At 41.4% G+C, this 14,270-nt stretch overlaps 1 protein-coding gene across 3 annotated transcripts in view; it reads right to left on the bottom strand.

Annotated features, from left to right (window-relative positions):
• The window catches only part of LOC140186827 (kinesin-like protein KIF21A), a 132,211-nt gene that overhangs the window by 10,404 nt on the left and 107,537 nt on the right, over positions 1-14,270 (bottom strand). For 2 of the 3 annotated variants that reach the window (XM_072241438.1, XM_072241439.1), the window contains 5 exons: positions 14,066-14,185; positions 9,633-9,671; positions 8,333-8,469; positions 6,583-6,763; positions 4,552-4,716 (listed from right to left, as the gene is read on the bottom strand). In XM_072241438.1, coding sequence (XP_072097539.1) covers positions 4,552-4,716; positions 6,583-6,763; positions 8,333-8,469; positions 9,633-9,671; positions 14,066-14,185 — 642 coding nt within the window. The remainder of the gene's footprint in view (positions 1-4,551; positions 4,717-6,582; positions 6,764-8,332; positions 8,470-9,632; positions 9,672-14,065; positions 14,186-14,270) is intronic. The other variant, XM_072241441.1, reaches the window with a different exon arrangement.

Raw genomic sequence — 14,270 nt, 5'->3', positions numbered from 1 at the left:
CCTAGTCGATCCAGTCTTTCATCATATGAAAGTCCTGCCATCCCAGGAATCAATCTGGTGAACCTCCTTTGTACTCCCTCTATGGCAAGCATGTCTTTCCTCAGATTAGGGGACCAAAACTGCATACAATACTCCAGGTGTGGTCTCACCAAGGCCTTGTACAACTGCAGTAGTACCTCCCTGCTCCTGTACTCGAATCCTCTTGCTATGAATGCCAGCATACCATTCACCTTTTTCACCACCTGCTGTACCTGCATGCCCACCTTCAATGACCGGTGTATAATGACACCCAGGTCTCATTGCACCTCCCCTTTTCTTAATCGGCCACCATTCAGATAATAATCTGTTTTCCTGTTTTTGCCACCAAAGTGGATAACTTCATATTTATCCACATTAAATTGTATCTGCCATGAATTTGCCCACTCACCTAACCTATCCAAGTCACCCTGCATCCTCTTAGCATCCTCCTCACAGCTAACACTGCCGCCCAGCTTCGTCTCATCCGCAAACTTGGAGATGCTGCATTTAATTCCCTCATCTAAGTCATTTATATTGTAAACAACTGGGGTCCCAACACTGAGCCTTGTGATACCCCACTAGTCACCGCCTGCCATTCTGAAAAGGTCCTGTTTATTCCCACTCCTTGCTTCCTGTCTGCCAACCAATTCTCTATCCACATCAATACCTTACCCCCAATACCGTGTGTTTTAAGATTGCACACTAATCTCCTGTGTGGGACCTTGTCAAAAGCCTTCTGAAAATCCAAATATACCACATCCACTGGTTCTCCCCTATCCACTCTACTAGTTACATCCTCAAAAAATTCTATGAGATTCGTCAGACATGATTTTCCTTTCACAAATCCATGCTGACTTTGTCTGATGATTTTACCGCTTTCCAAATGTGCTGTTATCACATCTTTGATAACTGACTCTAGCATTTTCCCCACCACCGATGTTAGGCTAACCAGTCTATAATTCCCCAGTTTCTCTCTCCCTCCTTTTTTAAAAGGTGGGGTTACATTAGCCACCCTCCAATCCTCAGGAACTAGTCCAGAATCTAAAGAGTTTTGAAAAATTATCACTAATGCATCCACTATTTCTTGGGCTACCTCCTTAACCACTCTGGGATGCAGACCATCTGGCCCTGGGGATTTATCTGCCTTTAATCCCTTCAATTTACCTAACACCACTTCCCTACTAACATGTCTTTCCCTCAGTTCCTCCATCTCACTGGACCCTCTGTCCCCTACTATTTCCGGAAGATTATTAATGTCCTCCTTAGTGAAGACAGAACCAAAGTAGTTATTCAATTGGTCTGCCATGTCCTTGCTCCCCATAATCAATTCACCTGTTTCTGTCTGTCGGGGACCTACATTTGTCTTAACAAATCTTTTTCTTTTCACATATCTATAAAAGCTTTTACAGTCAGTTTTTATGTTCCCTGCCAGTTTTCTCTCATAATCTTTTCTCCCTTTCCTAATTAAGCCCTTTGTCCTCCTCTGCTGGACTCTGAATTTCTCCCAGTCCTCAGGTGAGCCACTTTTTCTGGCTAATTTGTATGCTTCTTCTTTGGAATTGATACTATCCCTAATTTCTCTTGTCAGCCACAGGTGCACTACCTTAACTGATTTATTCTTTTGCCAAACTGGGATGAACAATTGTGGTAGTTCATCCATGCGATCTTTAAATGCTTGCCATTGCATATCCACCGTCAACCCTTTAAGTGTCATTTGCCGGTCTATCTTAGCTAATTCACGTCTCATACCTTCAAAGTTACCCTTCTTTAAGTTCAGAACCTTTGTTTCTGAATTAACTATGTCACTCTCCATCTTAATGAAGAATTCCACCACATTATGGTCACTCTTACCCAAGGGGCCTCTCACGACAAGATTGCGGTAATTAACCCTTCCTCATTGCTCAATACCCAATCTAGAATAGCCTGCTCTCCAGTTGGTTCCTCGACATGTTGGTCCAAAAAACCATCCTGCATACATTCCAAGAAATCCTCTTCCTCAGCACCCTTACCAATTTAGTTCACCCAATCTATATGTAGATTGAAGTTACCCATTATAACGGATTGGCACGATATGAGAGGATCATGGGACGGGAGGCCTAGGGAGAAAGAAAGGGGGAGGAGGGAAGCCCAGAGGACGGGCAATAACGGATGGGGTATGAGGGGGAGGTGGGGCATTAACAGGAGTTAGAGAAGTCAATGTTCATGCCATCAGGTTGGAGGCTACCCAGATGGAATATAAGGTGTTGTTCCTTCAACCTGAATGTGGCTTCATCTTTACAGTAGAGGAGGCCGTGGATAGACATATCAGAATGGGAATGGGACGCGGAATTAAAATGTGTGGCCACTGGGAGATTCTGATTTCTCTGGCAAACAGAGCATAAGTATTCAGCGAAACTGTCTCCTAGTCTGCGTCGGGTCCCGCCAATATATAGAAGGCTGCATCGGGAGCACTGGACGCAGTATATCACCCCAGCCGACTCACAGGTGAAGTGTTGCCTCACCTGGAAGGACTGTCTGGGGCCCTGAATGGTAGTCAGGGAGGAGGTGTAAGGGCATGTGTAGCACTTGTTCCACTTAGAAGGATAAGTGCCGGGAGGGAGATCAGTGGGGAGGGATGGGGGGGCACAAATGGACAAGGGAGTTGCGTAGGGAGCGATCTCTGAGGAAAGCAGAGAGAGAGGGGAGGGAAAATGTGCTTAGTGGCGGGATCCCGTTGGAGGTGGCGGAACAATCCATGTTCCAAACCTATACTGGTATCTGTCCCCCACTTTTCCTTCGCTACATCGACGACTGCATTGGCGCTGCTTCCTGCACGCATGCTGAGCTCGTTGACTTCATTAACTTTACCTCCAACTTTCACCCTGTCCTCAAGTTTACCTGATATATTTCCAACACCTCCCTCCCCTTTCTAGATCTTTCTGTCTCTATCTCTGGAGACAGCTTATCCACTGAAGGCTACTATAAGCCTACTGACTCTCACAGTTATCTGGACTATTCCTCTTCTCACCCTGTCTCTTGCAAAAATGCCATCCCCTTCTTGCAATTCCTCCGTCTCCGCCGCATCTGCTCTCAGGATGAGGCTTTTCATTCCAGGGCGAAGGAGATGTCCTCCTTTTTTAAAGAAAGGGGCTTCCCTTCCTCCATCATCAACTCTGCTCTCAAATGCATCTCTCCCATTTCACGCACATCTGCTCTCACCCCATCCTCCCGCCACCCCACTAGGAATAGAGTTCCCCTTGTCCTCACCTACCACCCCACCAGCCTCCGGGTCCAACATATAATTCTCTGTAACTTCCGCCACCTCCAACGGAATCCCACCACAAAGCACGTCTTTCCCTCCACCCCCACTGCCTTCCACAGAGATCGCTCCCTATGCGACTCCCTTGTCCATTTGTCCCCCCCCACTCCTCCCCACCGATCTCCCTCCTGGAACTTACCCTTGTAAGCGGAGCAAGTACAACACATGCTCTTACATTTCCTCCCTCACTACCATTCAGGGCCCCAGACAGTCTTTTCAGGTGAGGCGACACTTCACCTGTGAGTTGGCTGGGGTGATATACTGCGTCTGGTGCTCCCGAGGCAGCCTTCTATATATTGGCGAGACCCGACGCAAACTGGGAGACCGTTTCGCTGAACACCTATGCTCTGTCTGCCAGAGAAAGCAGGATCTCCCAGTGGCCACACATCTTAATTCCATGTCCCATTCCCATTCTGATATGTCTATCCACGGACTCCTCTACTGTCAAGATGAAGCCACAGTCAGGTTGGAGGAACACCACCTTATATTCCGTCTGGGTAGCCTCCAACCTGATGGCATGAACATTGACTTCTCTAACTTCTGTTAATGACTCACCTCCCCCTCGTACCCCATCCGTTATTGCCCATCCTCTGGGATTCCCCCCCCCTTTCTTTCTCCCTAGGCCTCCCGTCCCATGATCCGCTCATATCCCTTTTGCCAATCAACTGTCCAGCTCTTGGCTCCATCCCCCCCCCCCGTCTTCTCCTATTATTTTGGATCTCCCCCTCCCCCTTTCAAATCTCTTATTAGCTCTTCTTTCAGTTAGTCCTGACGAAGGGTCTCAGCCCGAAACATCTTCCTATAGATGCTGCCTGGCCTGCTGCGTTCACCAGCAACTTTTATGTGTGTTGCTTGAAATTCCAGCATCTGCAGATTTCCTTGTGTTTACATCTTTTTTATTTGGAGGCATGATGTATAAATAAAAGACAGAAGTTGGTAGAAACACTCGACTGCTCAGACAGCAACTGTAAGGACCAGAGGTAACGTTAGATCAAGGGACCCAAAATGTTAACTCTACTTCTGTTCCAATGGATTCTGCTTGACCTACTGAGTGTTTCCAGCATTTTCTATTCTCACTCCAGATTACCATCATCTGCAGTTCTATGGTTTTAAAATTCCTTACAGCTCATTTTCAATGAATATGAAGATGCTGAGGTTAACTTGCTGTTCAAAAAGTAGAACAAGCTTTGGACCACAAAATTGGAATGAATATTCAAAATAAATCTCAAGAATACCTTTTGAGATCCCACATTCGCACCGAGTTACCAGAAGCAGCGTAGAGGAACATGCCCGTGGAATTAAGTGCAATTTGATTAATCTGATTTTCTCCAGGTGGGATAGTAACTGCTCTGTTTTTTGTGCTTGCACAAGCATCCCCCATTGACACCTGGCCTGATGACCTGAAAAACACAAAAATTAGATTTTACATACGACATAATAACACTCACAACATGCTGGAGGAACTCAGCAGGTTGGGCAGCATCCGTGGAAACAATGAGTCAACGTTTCGGGCCGGAACCCTTCGTCAGGACTGTAGGGGGCAGGGGCAGAGGCGCTATAAAGAAGGCGGGGGAGGGTGGGAAGGAGAAGGCTGGTAGGTTCCAGGTGAAAAACCAGTAAGGGGAAAGATAAAGGGGTGGGGGAAGGGAGGCAGGGAGGTGATAGGCAGGAAAGGTGAAGAAAGAATAGGTAGTGGAAGGAAGTGGGACCATGAGGGAGGTGGTAGGCAGCTAGGGGAGGGGGCAGAGTGACATAGGGATAGGGGAAGGGAGGGGGAGGGAATTACCGGAAGTTGGAGAATTCTATGTTCATACCAAGGGGCTGGAGACTACCTAGACGGTATATGAGGTGTTGCTCCTCCAACCTGAGTTTAGCCTCATCATGGCAGTAGAGGAGGCCATGTATGGACACATCGGAATGGGAGTGGGAAGCAGAGTTGAAGTGGGTGGCTACTGGGAGATCCTGCCTGTTTTGGCGGATGGAGCGGAGGTGCTCGATGAAGCGGTCCCCCAATCTGCGTCGGGTTTCACCGATGTAGAGGAGGCCGCACCGGGAGCACCGGATGCAATAGATGACCCCAACAGACTCACAAGTGAAGTGTTGCCTCACTTGGAAGTACTGTTTGGGGCCCTGAATGGTGGCAAGAGAGGAGGTGTAGGGACAGGTGTAGCCCTTGCGCTTACAGGGATAAGTGCCAGGTGGGAGATCCGTGGGGAGGGATGTGTGGACCACGGAGACGCGGAGGGGCTGATCCCTGCAGAAGGCGGAGAGGGGTGGAGAGGGAAAGATGTGCTTAGTGGTAGGGTCCTGTTGAAGGGGGCAGAAGTTGCAGAGGATAATGTGTTGGATCCGGAGGCTAGTGGGGTGGTAGGTGAGGACAAGGGGAACTCTGTCCCTGTTGTGGTGGCCGGAGGATTGGGTGAGAGCCGAAGTGCGGGAAATGGAGGAGATGCGGGTGAGGGCATCATTGATGACAGCAGAAGCGAAACCACGATCCTTAAAGAAAGAGGACATTTGAGATGTCCTGGAACGGAAAGCCTCATCCTCGGAGCAGATGCGAGGGAGACGGAGGAACTGGGAATAGGGAATGGCATTTTTGCATGTGGCGGGGTGGGAAGAGGTATAGTTGAGGTAGTTATGAGAGTCAGTGGACTTGTAGAAGATGTAGAGAGTCAGTGGGCTTGTAGAAGATGTACAGAGTCAGTGGGCTTGTGATAATAACACTTCCTTTAATACTTTTTAAAAGCATCTTACATGAAAAATAACATCTTTTAAAAATATGACAGAAAACATCTGCTAAGCAAAGCTCTGCCAAAGCTGTTGTTGGGTGGGGCACTGCATAATATCAGTGACAACAGTTCTCAAATGTCAAAATATTGCTTCTGTATCCTATACCATATGAGGAGATAGAGCCAAGGCCTACCATTTGGCACTCCAACCATCTAAAAGACAGAGCTTTTGTGGTCTTTTACCACCCTCCTCTCTCCTACTAATACAATACTTCCAGTTTCTCTGGGGGGGGGGTGAAGAGATGGGGTCTAACATCAAACCATTAGCTGCATTAACCTGGACAAGCCTATATTTTCCATCATCTCAGACAGGAATAGAACCATAGTTCAGAACCCTCGAAGATGCGTATCATTAGTACCTCAAAACTTAGATTTAATACAGCAATTTATAGATAAGTTTAAACTTGTACATCCAAACAAAATATCCTTTTCAAAAAGCCTACTAACTTTAAAATTATGACCAGAATGGATACTTACGTCAGTGTTCGAATACATTTGGCAGAATCTCGGATGTCCCACACCTTAATATAAGATGTAGAAGCAGTAAACACCAAACTCGAATAGCTGCAGTATTTGACTGATACCACATTATTAGGATGTCCACCAAGTGACATAATCTCTTGTCCTGTTACAAGATTCCATACTTTACATGTCCGATCTGTCAAAAATTTACAAATAAAAATGCAGCTTGCCATCCATTATTGCATATCAACATACACCAGATACTCAGATTTAAAATAAAACTAATGTCAAGAGGGTCAGAGAGAACAAGAGGAAAGATCTCTGATAACATGCAGACTAAGGAGATGGAACACCAAGCACTGGTGATTGCACAGGCTAAGCTATGAATGGAGACAATGAATTGCAGTATATCTGAAGTGCAAGAACAATTGCTGGAAATGTGGGAGACAACACTGAAATAGATGATTATATGAAGTTGCTAAATTAATTTTTGAGATTCCTAGGGTGCAATGTCCCAAGAAAGAAGATGACATGCTATGCCTTAAGCTAACAATGAACTTCATTGGGACAGTGCAGGAAATCAAGGTGGAATATGATGTCGCTTTGAAATTCAGAGTCAATGTTGCAGACTGATTGGAAGTGGAATACATCATATTCTTACTAACTGTAACTTGATTGTTGGAATCAGGACCAGTATTTGAAATTCTACTAAATAATACACCAAGACAAATAGAATAAACAGATATAAAAACTTTGGTTGACATACGAAAACACTAATGATGCACTAAATGGCTGTAGAATGGACAGCAGAAAACAATTCCAGAAGCTTTGCCTCAATTAGAACAGGTGAGCTTTAAAAGGTTTTCAAAGGGATGGTCAAAGTTGAATAACTGACCAGATGGCCTGTGGAGAACTGTTTGCATATATAGCAATTAAAATTACTCTACTTGATACAGAAAACTGTGGCATTTCCCTCTGAGAACTAATTTTTAAACAATTACAGTAAAACTGTTACAATTTTTGTTGTCAAAATTATTCAAATTTAACTAGCAATCCCTGGTGCAACAGCCAAGACAATCTCATATAGAATTTATGGACCTGACTTACTTGGGAACTATAAGGGGGTGGGGAGAACAAGGAAATCTTGATGATATCAGGCAATGGGTATCTTTCAAAATTTAATGGCAGAACAATACATGTTTACTTCCTTTGCCTCCCCAGCAAATGAACAAGTTAATAGGCTGGTGTATAGTAGGCAGAATGTTCTGCAGAAAGGGGCCACAAGTCATCAAAACTTGAGTAATGCTCCCTGAAAATCAACAGAGCAGAGGGCCCCTCTGAACATGACAGGAAGTGAGAGAAAGACACTCCTATTCTTCTCAACCAGTCACAAAGAACATTAAAAGTGGATTCTTCTTGGTTCTATCACGCTGGGTTTTCCAAAGTACAGAAGTTCTGGTTGGCAACTGCATAATCTGGAGCAAGCTTCAAGAGAGAGCCTGACTTCTTTATTATTGATGTGTCCTATCTGCAAGGGAAAGGCATTCTCTCAGCAGGCTCCCCTGTACCAGAAAGAACTGGGCAAAGATGTCTGCCTCAGTATACAGGGTGGGGTCACAAAACCCTTTGGATTTCAAAGCCATCGACGTTTGGCCTATGGATGAGGAGGAGGAGAAATAGCAAGAGGGTCAACACTGTGGTGCTACCAAGGTCTATGACTTTAATGTAACCTATTATTTCCTGTTCAAACAGGTTTTTCCCATACCTTTTGCTCCTGTGAATAGAAGATCATCTGTAGCATCTAGACACAGCACTGCTTTGCTGTGGCCTTCAGCTACATGAGTACAGTAAAGAGGTGTACCCCTGTTGGCTTTGGAGCTAGGATACAGGTTAATTATACCCCTGGGGAAAGAATGATAAGAAAAAAGATTGAGTCATACAGTAAAATGCTATGTTACAGAATCACAAATATTAAGGACAGTAAAATACTTCCATTGCTTGCATTTTTAATTAATGACATGTTGGCTTGCACACTAATTTTACTTACTTTATTTTTTATAATTCAATGCACTTTATGCACACACTAAATATAAAAATAAGTGAATGATTGTTCTGCTTTAGTGAAGAGTAAAGCAATTCCCTATTTTTGGAAATTATTTATCAATATTTGCAAGTTTTGTGTCGGCAGGGTTGAATTTTAAAATGAGCATATGAGCATGATTTATTATTTATTACCATTTTATCAAAGTGACTGATGAGCTAAGATGTGCCTGACAGATCTTTTTAAAGATTTAGGGCACATTCTCTTTCTAATGCTTCTCCCCCATCCCCCGTGCCTCTTCTCATTAAAACCACGGCTTATGCCAAGTTAGAATTTCATGGAAGAAGGCAAGCGTTCATCAGTTCTCCTACGTTATTTTTAATCATTCTGCAATAGAACAGTAATAACTAAATAAGTGTTGTACCTTCAAATTAATTAGTTAGGACAAAAAACATTAATATCATAAAATTATACAGTACAACTTGAAGGTTGTATAATCAGAATATCAGTCAAATTTCTTGTTGCAGGCAAGTTAACTTGTGTAAGTAAACAAATTTTTTAGTTTTCAGAAATAACATCATGCAGCTCATTTCACCAATTCTTAATTTTGACTGAAAGTCAACATTTTTGTTTCTCCCTCTTGGGCCTTATTTATCTTGTAAGTTCATTGAAACAAAAACATGCACGTCACACCATTACACTTTTAATAAGAGGTAAAGCTTGAGCACCTGTGAATGAGAAAAGTCAACATTATCCTTCAGCAAAGCATTTCAAAATTTATTTAGTGCAAAAAGCAAAATAAAACTAAATTCTGCAAGCAAACCCAAAAGCAGGGTAAATCATCTGAAAAAGCTAGAAAACCAATTTTATGCTCAACACAAAAACAGCCAATTTGCAAAGACCACCCACAAACATTTCAGTAGCCTCAAAAAGCTGATGGCACCATTAGCATGCAAGAAATATTAAAAGCAATGAACATCACAGCAAAATCTGCTGAACTTTGAGTGACAAATAAATGGTGTACCTTTGTACCTCCGAAAGAGAGGAGTCGCTTTCGTCTGACCTACAATAAAACAGCGAGGGAATTGTGGAAAGATATAGAAGAGGAAATATCAGGAAATTCTCTGCATAATGACTGAAAAGTAGCCCTCAGTTTGCTATTTTGGTATATAAAATTATTTTGGAAAACAAACTACACATCATTTTAATTTATTACACTTCAAGCGTTGCAGAGTCCAAAACCTACAGATCCAAGAGCAAGGAAAGGAAATTAAGAGCAGAAAGAAAGGAAACCAAGTGAAGGGACACATCAATAGGACCATGTTCAGAAGGGAAAAAAAGAATGAGACACCAGAGTAGGATTTGCTTATAGAATTTCCAAAAAAAAAATCAATTTATGAACTGATTATAAACAATAAGTTTAATATTAACACTGGCAATTCTCTGAGATACTGAGATTTGATGAAATTGCATTATACCACAATTGCTGCACTCTTCTAATTTAATTGAGTAAAAAGGCTAAAGGGGGTCCTTACTAATGTTCAAAAAGATGGGTTAAGAACAACAAAAGACAATTTAACACAACGTCCTGATCTGCAATCCACTTTGGTGGCTTTTAAAAAAGTAGATTAGCATAGTAACATGCTTATGACAGTTCGCAAGGCTAACTACCTTCTTAAACTTTGCTGGGACTCAATCTACAAATCAACCATTACAAAACAGGTATCCAAGTTACACAAAGGTACTGTCAGTTTTTAAAATCTTTAAAAAAATTTTATTCTCTAAGCTTTTGTCCTCAAGTATAAAGTGGAGAAATGCTTGATTTGGGAAGAAGATCACAAACAGAAATTGAAGTAACAGTTAGTACTTCCCTTCCCGTTCCAATCAAACCATCAGTGATATTGGCTCAGGTAAAAGATTGACCAAAAATTGTACAGGCATGCTTCACATTTCAAATAGGCTCCAATTTCCATTTTCTAAAGATATTACCTTGTTCCATTTCACATGAATGTCCTGAAACACAGGTAAACCTGCAAATTGTCACTGAAGTGCTGCCACTGGGTCAAGGCTGACACCTAATGGCAAAACTTAAAACTGAAATTCATGAGGCTGGCAGCAACATATTTTGCTCACTATAAATACTTGAGTTATTAAAGAAACAATTGAAAATGAGATATAAAACTAAGAATCTAACATTAAAAATATTAAATATTCAGCGATTCCTGCACTGAGATGCAATTTTTAAAAGCAGAAAAGTGTGCTTGCTAGAAACTACAAACCTGATCAGAGCTAATTAATTGATTGCCACCAAAGGTGGTAATATTAATACAAGTGTATAAGAACATCAGTCAGCTTGGGGCCAGGTCATCAATTCAGCGGTTTCTGAAATCAGAAAAATGCCAGCACTGTGCTCTCCAGTGCACTCATGTCCTCAGAGCTCCAATATACAAAAATAAAAATCAGTTTGTCATTGGAGATTATGTATAAAGGAATGGAATTTGGCATACTGTATATTGGCAAAATATTTAACTAGTGTTAAATAATTTCCATAACATAACAGATTCGACTGTATTCAGTGGGGGAAAACAGGATAGTCCCACAAAGGGATTAAACACTTTCCTCATTTAAGGTTACATAAACTGCATCAGGGGAAGAAATATGACACTGTACAAATCTTAAGCTCTTTGTACAGTTGTCTTTCTCAAGTTAATTGTAACTAAAGCAGCTATAAATTGAAGAACCAGGTACATTAGTGTATAATTATGTCAATCTACAGAAAACAATTGTTGCTGAAATTGCAACCAAGTAGAGACTATTATTAGAAGAAAACTGGAAAAATGAATAGAAACGTACTTTACATTGTGGAAATAATATCATAAAAATCAACTCTTTTAGTTCAATATTTTGGATACATCTCAATAGGCAACACTTGTCACATTCCTGTCTCCCTTCAAAGGATCACTCAAGTGAATTACTGCTTACTGAACGTTTTATTTGATTGCAATGATCAGAATATTAATGCATTAACCAAATAAATAAATGCAAGAAAAGCTGCACAATTTCTAGTAAAATGCATAGAGATTGAGCTAATAAGTACTTCTGTACATCTTTTTGGAGATATCCTTAATGATTACAAAAAGGGCTCTGAACTATGCAACAGAAGTGTTCTTTTAAGGAACTACTTCAAAAAGCATTGTCACATTTGAACTAATTTTAAACAACAAATTATTAACTTCAATAACTAGTTATATAGTTTAGTACTTTGAAAATCTTATTAGACCGAATCACAGGTAAAAAGTAGATGAACAGCAAAAGTTTTATTTCTGACTAAATCCAGGAAGAGATCAATAATTTGCTTAGGACAAATACCATACAGAAATTTTCCATAAGTTCAGACTTCACTTCATAGAAAGGGCTGACCAACCTGCAGAAACTGTTTCACGTACAGAACGCGGGTAAAATATTGTGTGTAACATTTGAAAAGAGAGAATTATGTTAACTTCAATTATAGGTCACTGGGAGACCAACCCTGAAGTACTGTGTATGGTATTTTGCTCCAAAGTTGTTAATGCATGGAAGCTGTTCAGATACATGGAATGGTCAGGTTGTTGGATGAGGAAAGCTTTGCATAGGTCGGGCTTTGACTTATCCGGAGTTTAGAAAATAGACCAAAGTGTGTGTGTGTGTGTGTGTGTGTGTGTGTGTGTGTGTGTGTGTGTGTGTGTGTGTGTGTGTGTGTGTGTGTGTGTGTGTGTGTGTGTGTGTGTGTATCTGTCTATACATACAGACACACACACACATCACCACCCAGCAATCCACCTATTTAATCCTAGCCTAATCACAGGCCAATTTACAGTGACCAATTACCTACTAACCGGTATCTTCAGACTGTGGGAGCACCCAGAGGAAACTCATGTGCTCACAGGAAGGGTATACGAACTTCTTACAGAGGACAACCAATTAAACTCTGAACTCCATTACCACAAGCTGTAATAGTGCTGCACTAACTGCTATGCCAGGCTTCAGGGGCTCTGACCTACTCCTGGTTATATGTCATACTGTGCTTTTAATTTTCCTGCCCTATTTTGGCAGTTAACTTTTACAGCAACATTTGAACTCCAACAACAACAGTGGGGACAAATCCAATTGAGATCGGTGATTAATTTAGAAAACTAAAATATTCACAAAACTGGACAGAAAAAATGAATAATTTATTTTCATTTATTGATGGAATGTGGCATCATTTTTTATCCCTTTCTTTGACATGGTACAGGAGGGCTAGCTCTTTGAATCACTGCAATTCTTGCTCCCAGTGTTAATGTGTAGCAAATCCCTGCAATAAAGGTAACATTTACGGCACGTAGCTTAGAAGAAGGAAAACCTTCTTGGTGGTATTCCTGCTGCCTTCGTCTTTTTAGTGATGGAGGTCATGGATTTTGAAAGTTTTGGTGAAGCATCTTGTAGATGATGCCCATGGCAGCTACTGGTGGTGGAGTGACTCAATATGTATGGAAGTAGACAAATCACCAGTCAAACAGGCTACTTCGACTTAGTTGGCATTACAGTTCAAGTTTCGTTGGAGTGGCACTTCAGACTTGTAAACAACAAAAAGATATCGAGTCATACTGCAGGATGAGTGCTGTTGGTCCAACTAACTTTGCTTTCAATGTAAACCATCAAGACATAGTGGGAAAACTGTTTTGTGAAAGCAGTGCTGCCCATCAATAATTAAGACTATTACCCTCATCTTACCTCTGGAATTCAGTTTTCTTCTCTGTTTGAAAGCACCCAAGAAATTGGACTTTGAGGAGTAAGTTACTGGTGATTGGTATTACTGATAGTATTTGCACCAAAATAAATGGGAGAACATTTAATAATATCACATAAATGAAACATTATTTCCACTTAAAGGATGTAAAAAGTAAATTGAAGTGTACAAAATAAATGTGGCAGACCATGCTTGTTATATGTCTACATCAAGAGGGTTTGAGTTTAATAGGTAAGAAATTCAAAGGGGGATTAGGAGTACCGAAATCCAGAATGTACTGCCTGAAGGAACAGAGCAGTCAAGTAATCTCACAACATTTAACAGGTCAGCATCTGCGGAGGGAAATAAACATTGACGTTTTGGGTTGAGACGCTTCATCGAGACTGGAAAGGAGAAGGCAACTGTTTATTCTCCTCCACAGATGCTGCCTGACATGTTGAGTTCCTCCAGCACTTTGTGTGCATTCAAAAATTCAAGCATCTGCAGAATCTCTTGAGCTCACAAAATTTAAGTTACATCCAGAGAAGCAAATTTTACTTAAGCAGCAATTTTACACTGTTGCTTAAATAAAAAGTGAAATACTAAACAGCTGTGTTCTTAAAAATGTAAAGAAAAAGAAAAATTGCAAATGGTAAAAAAGTGACGTGTATAAGCTACAAAATTCATAAGTGCTTCATCATGTTACTCACAGTTTTTGCTCTTTAACCTTCAATTTATCTCCAGCTAAGTTCCCTCTGTCATACAACTTCCTCCTTGATAACGGTGAAGGTTCAGGTATTTTTCTTTCTGTTCCTGATGTTGGTCGTGAACTAAAATAAGACCAAACGTTATAAATTATAACATCATTGATTCTTGGGTATAACATCCAAACTGCAAAATTCCAATACTTAATAG

This window comes from Mobula birostris, chromosome 23 (assembly GCF_030028105.1).
Source record: "Mobula birostris isolate sMobBir1 chromosome 23, sMobBir1.hap1, whole genome shotgun sequence".
NCBI classification, from domain to species: Eukaryota; Metazoa; Chordata; class Chondrichthyes; order Myliobatiformes; family Myliobatidae; genus Mobula; species Mobula birostris.
This window is presented reverse-complemented; position numbering and strand designations above follow the sequence as displayed.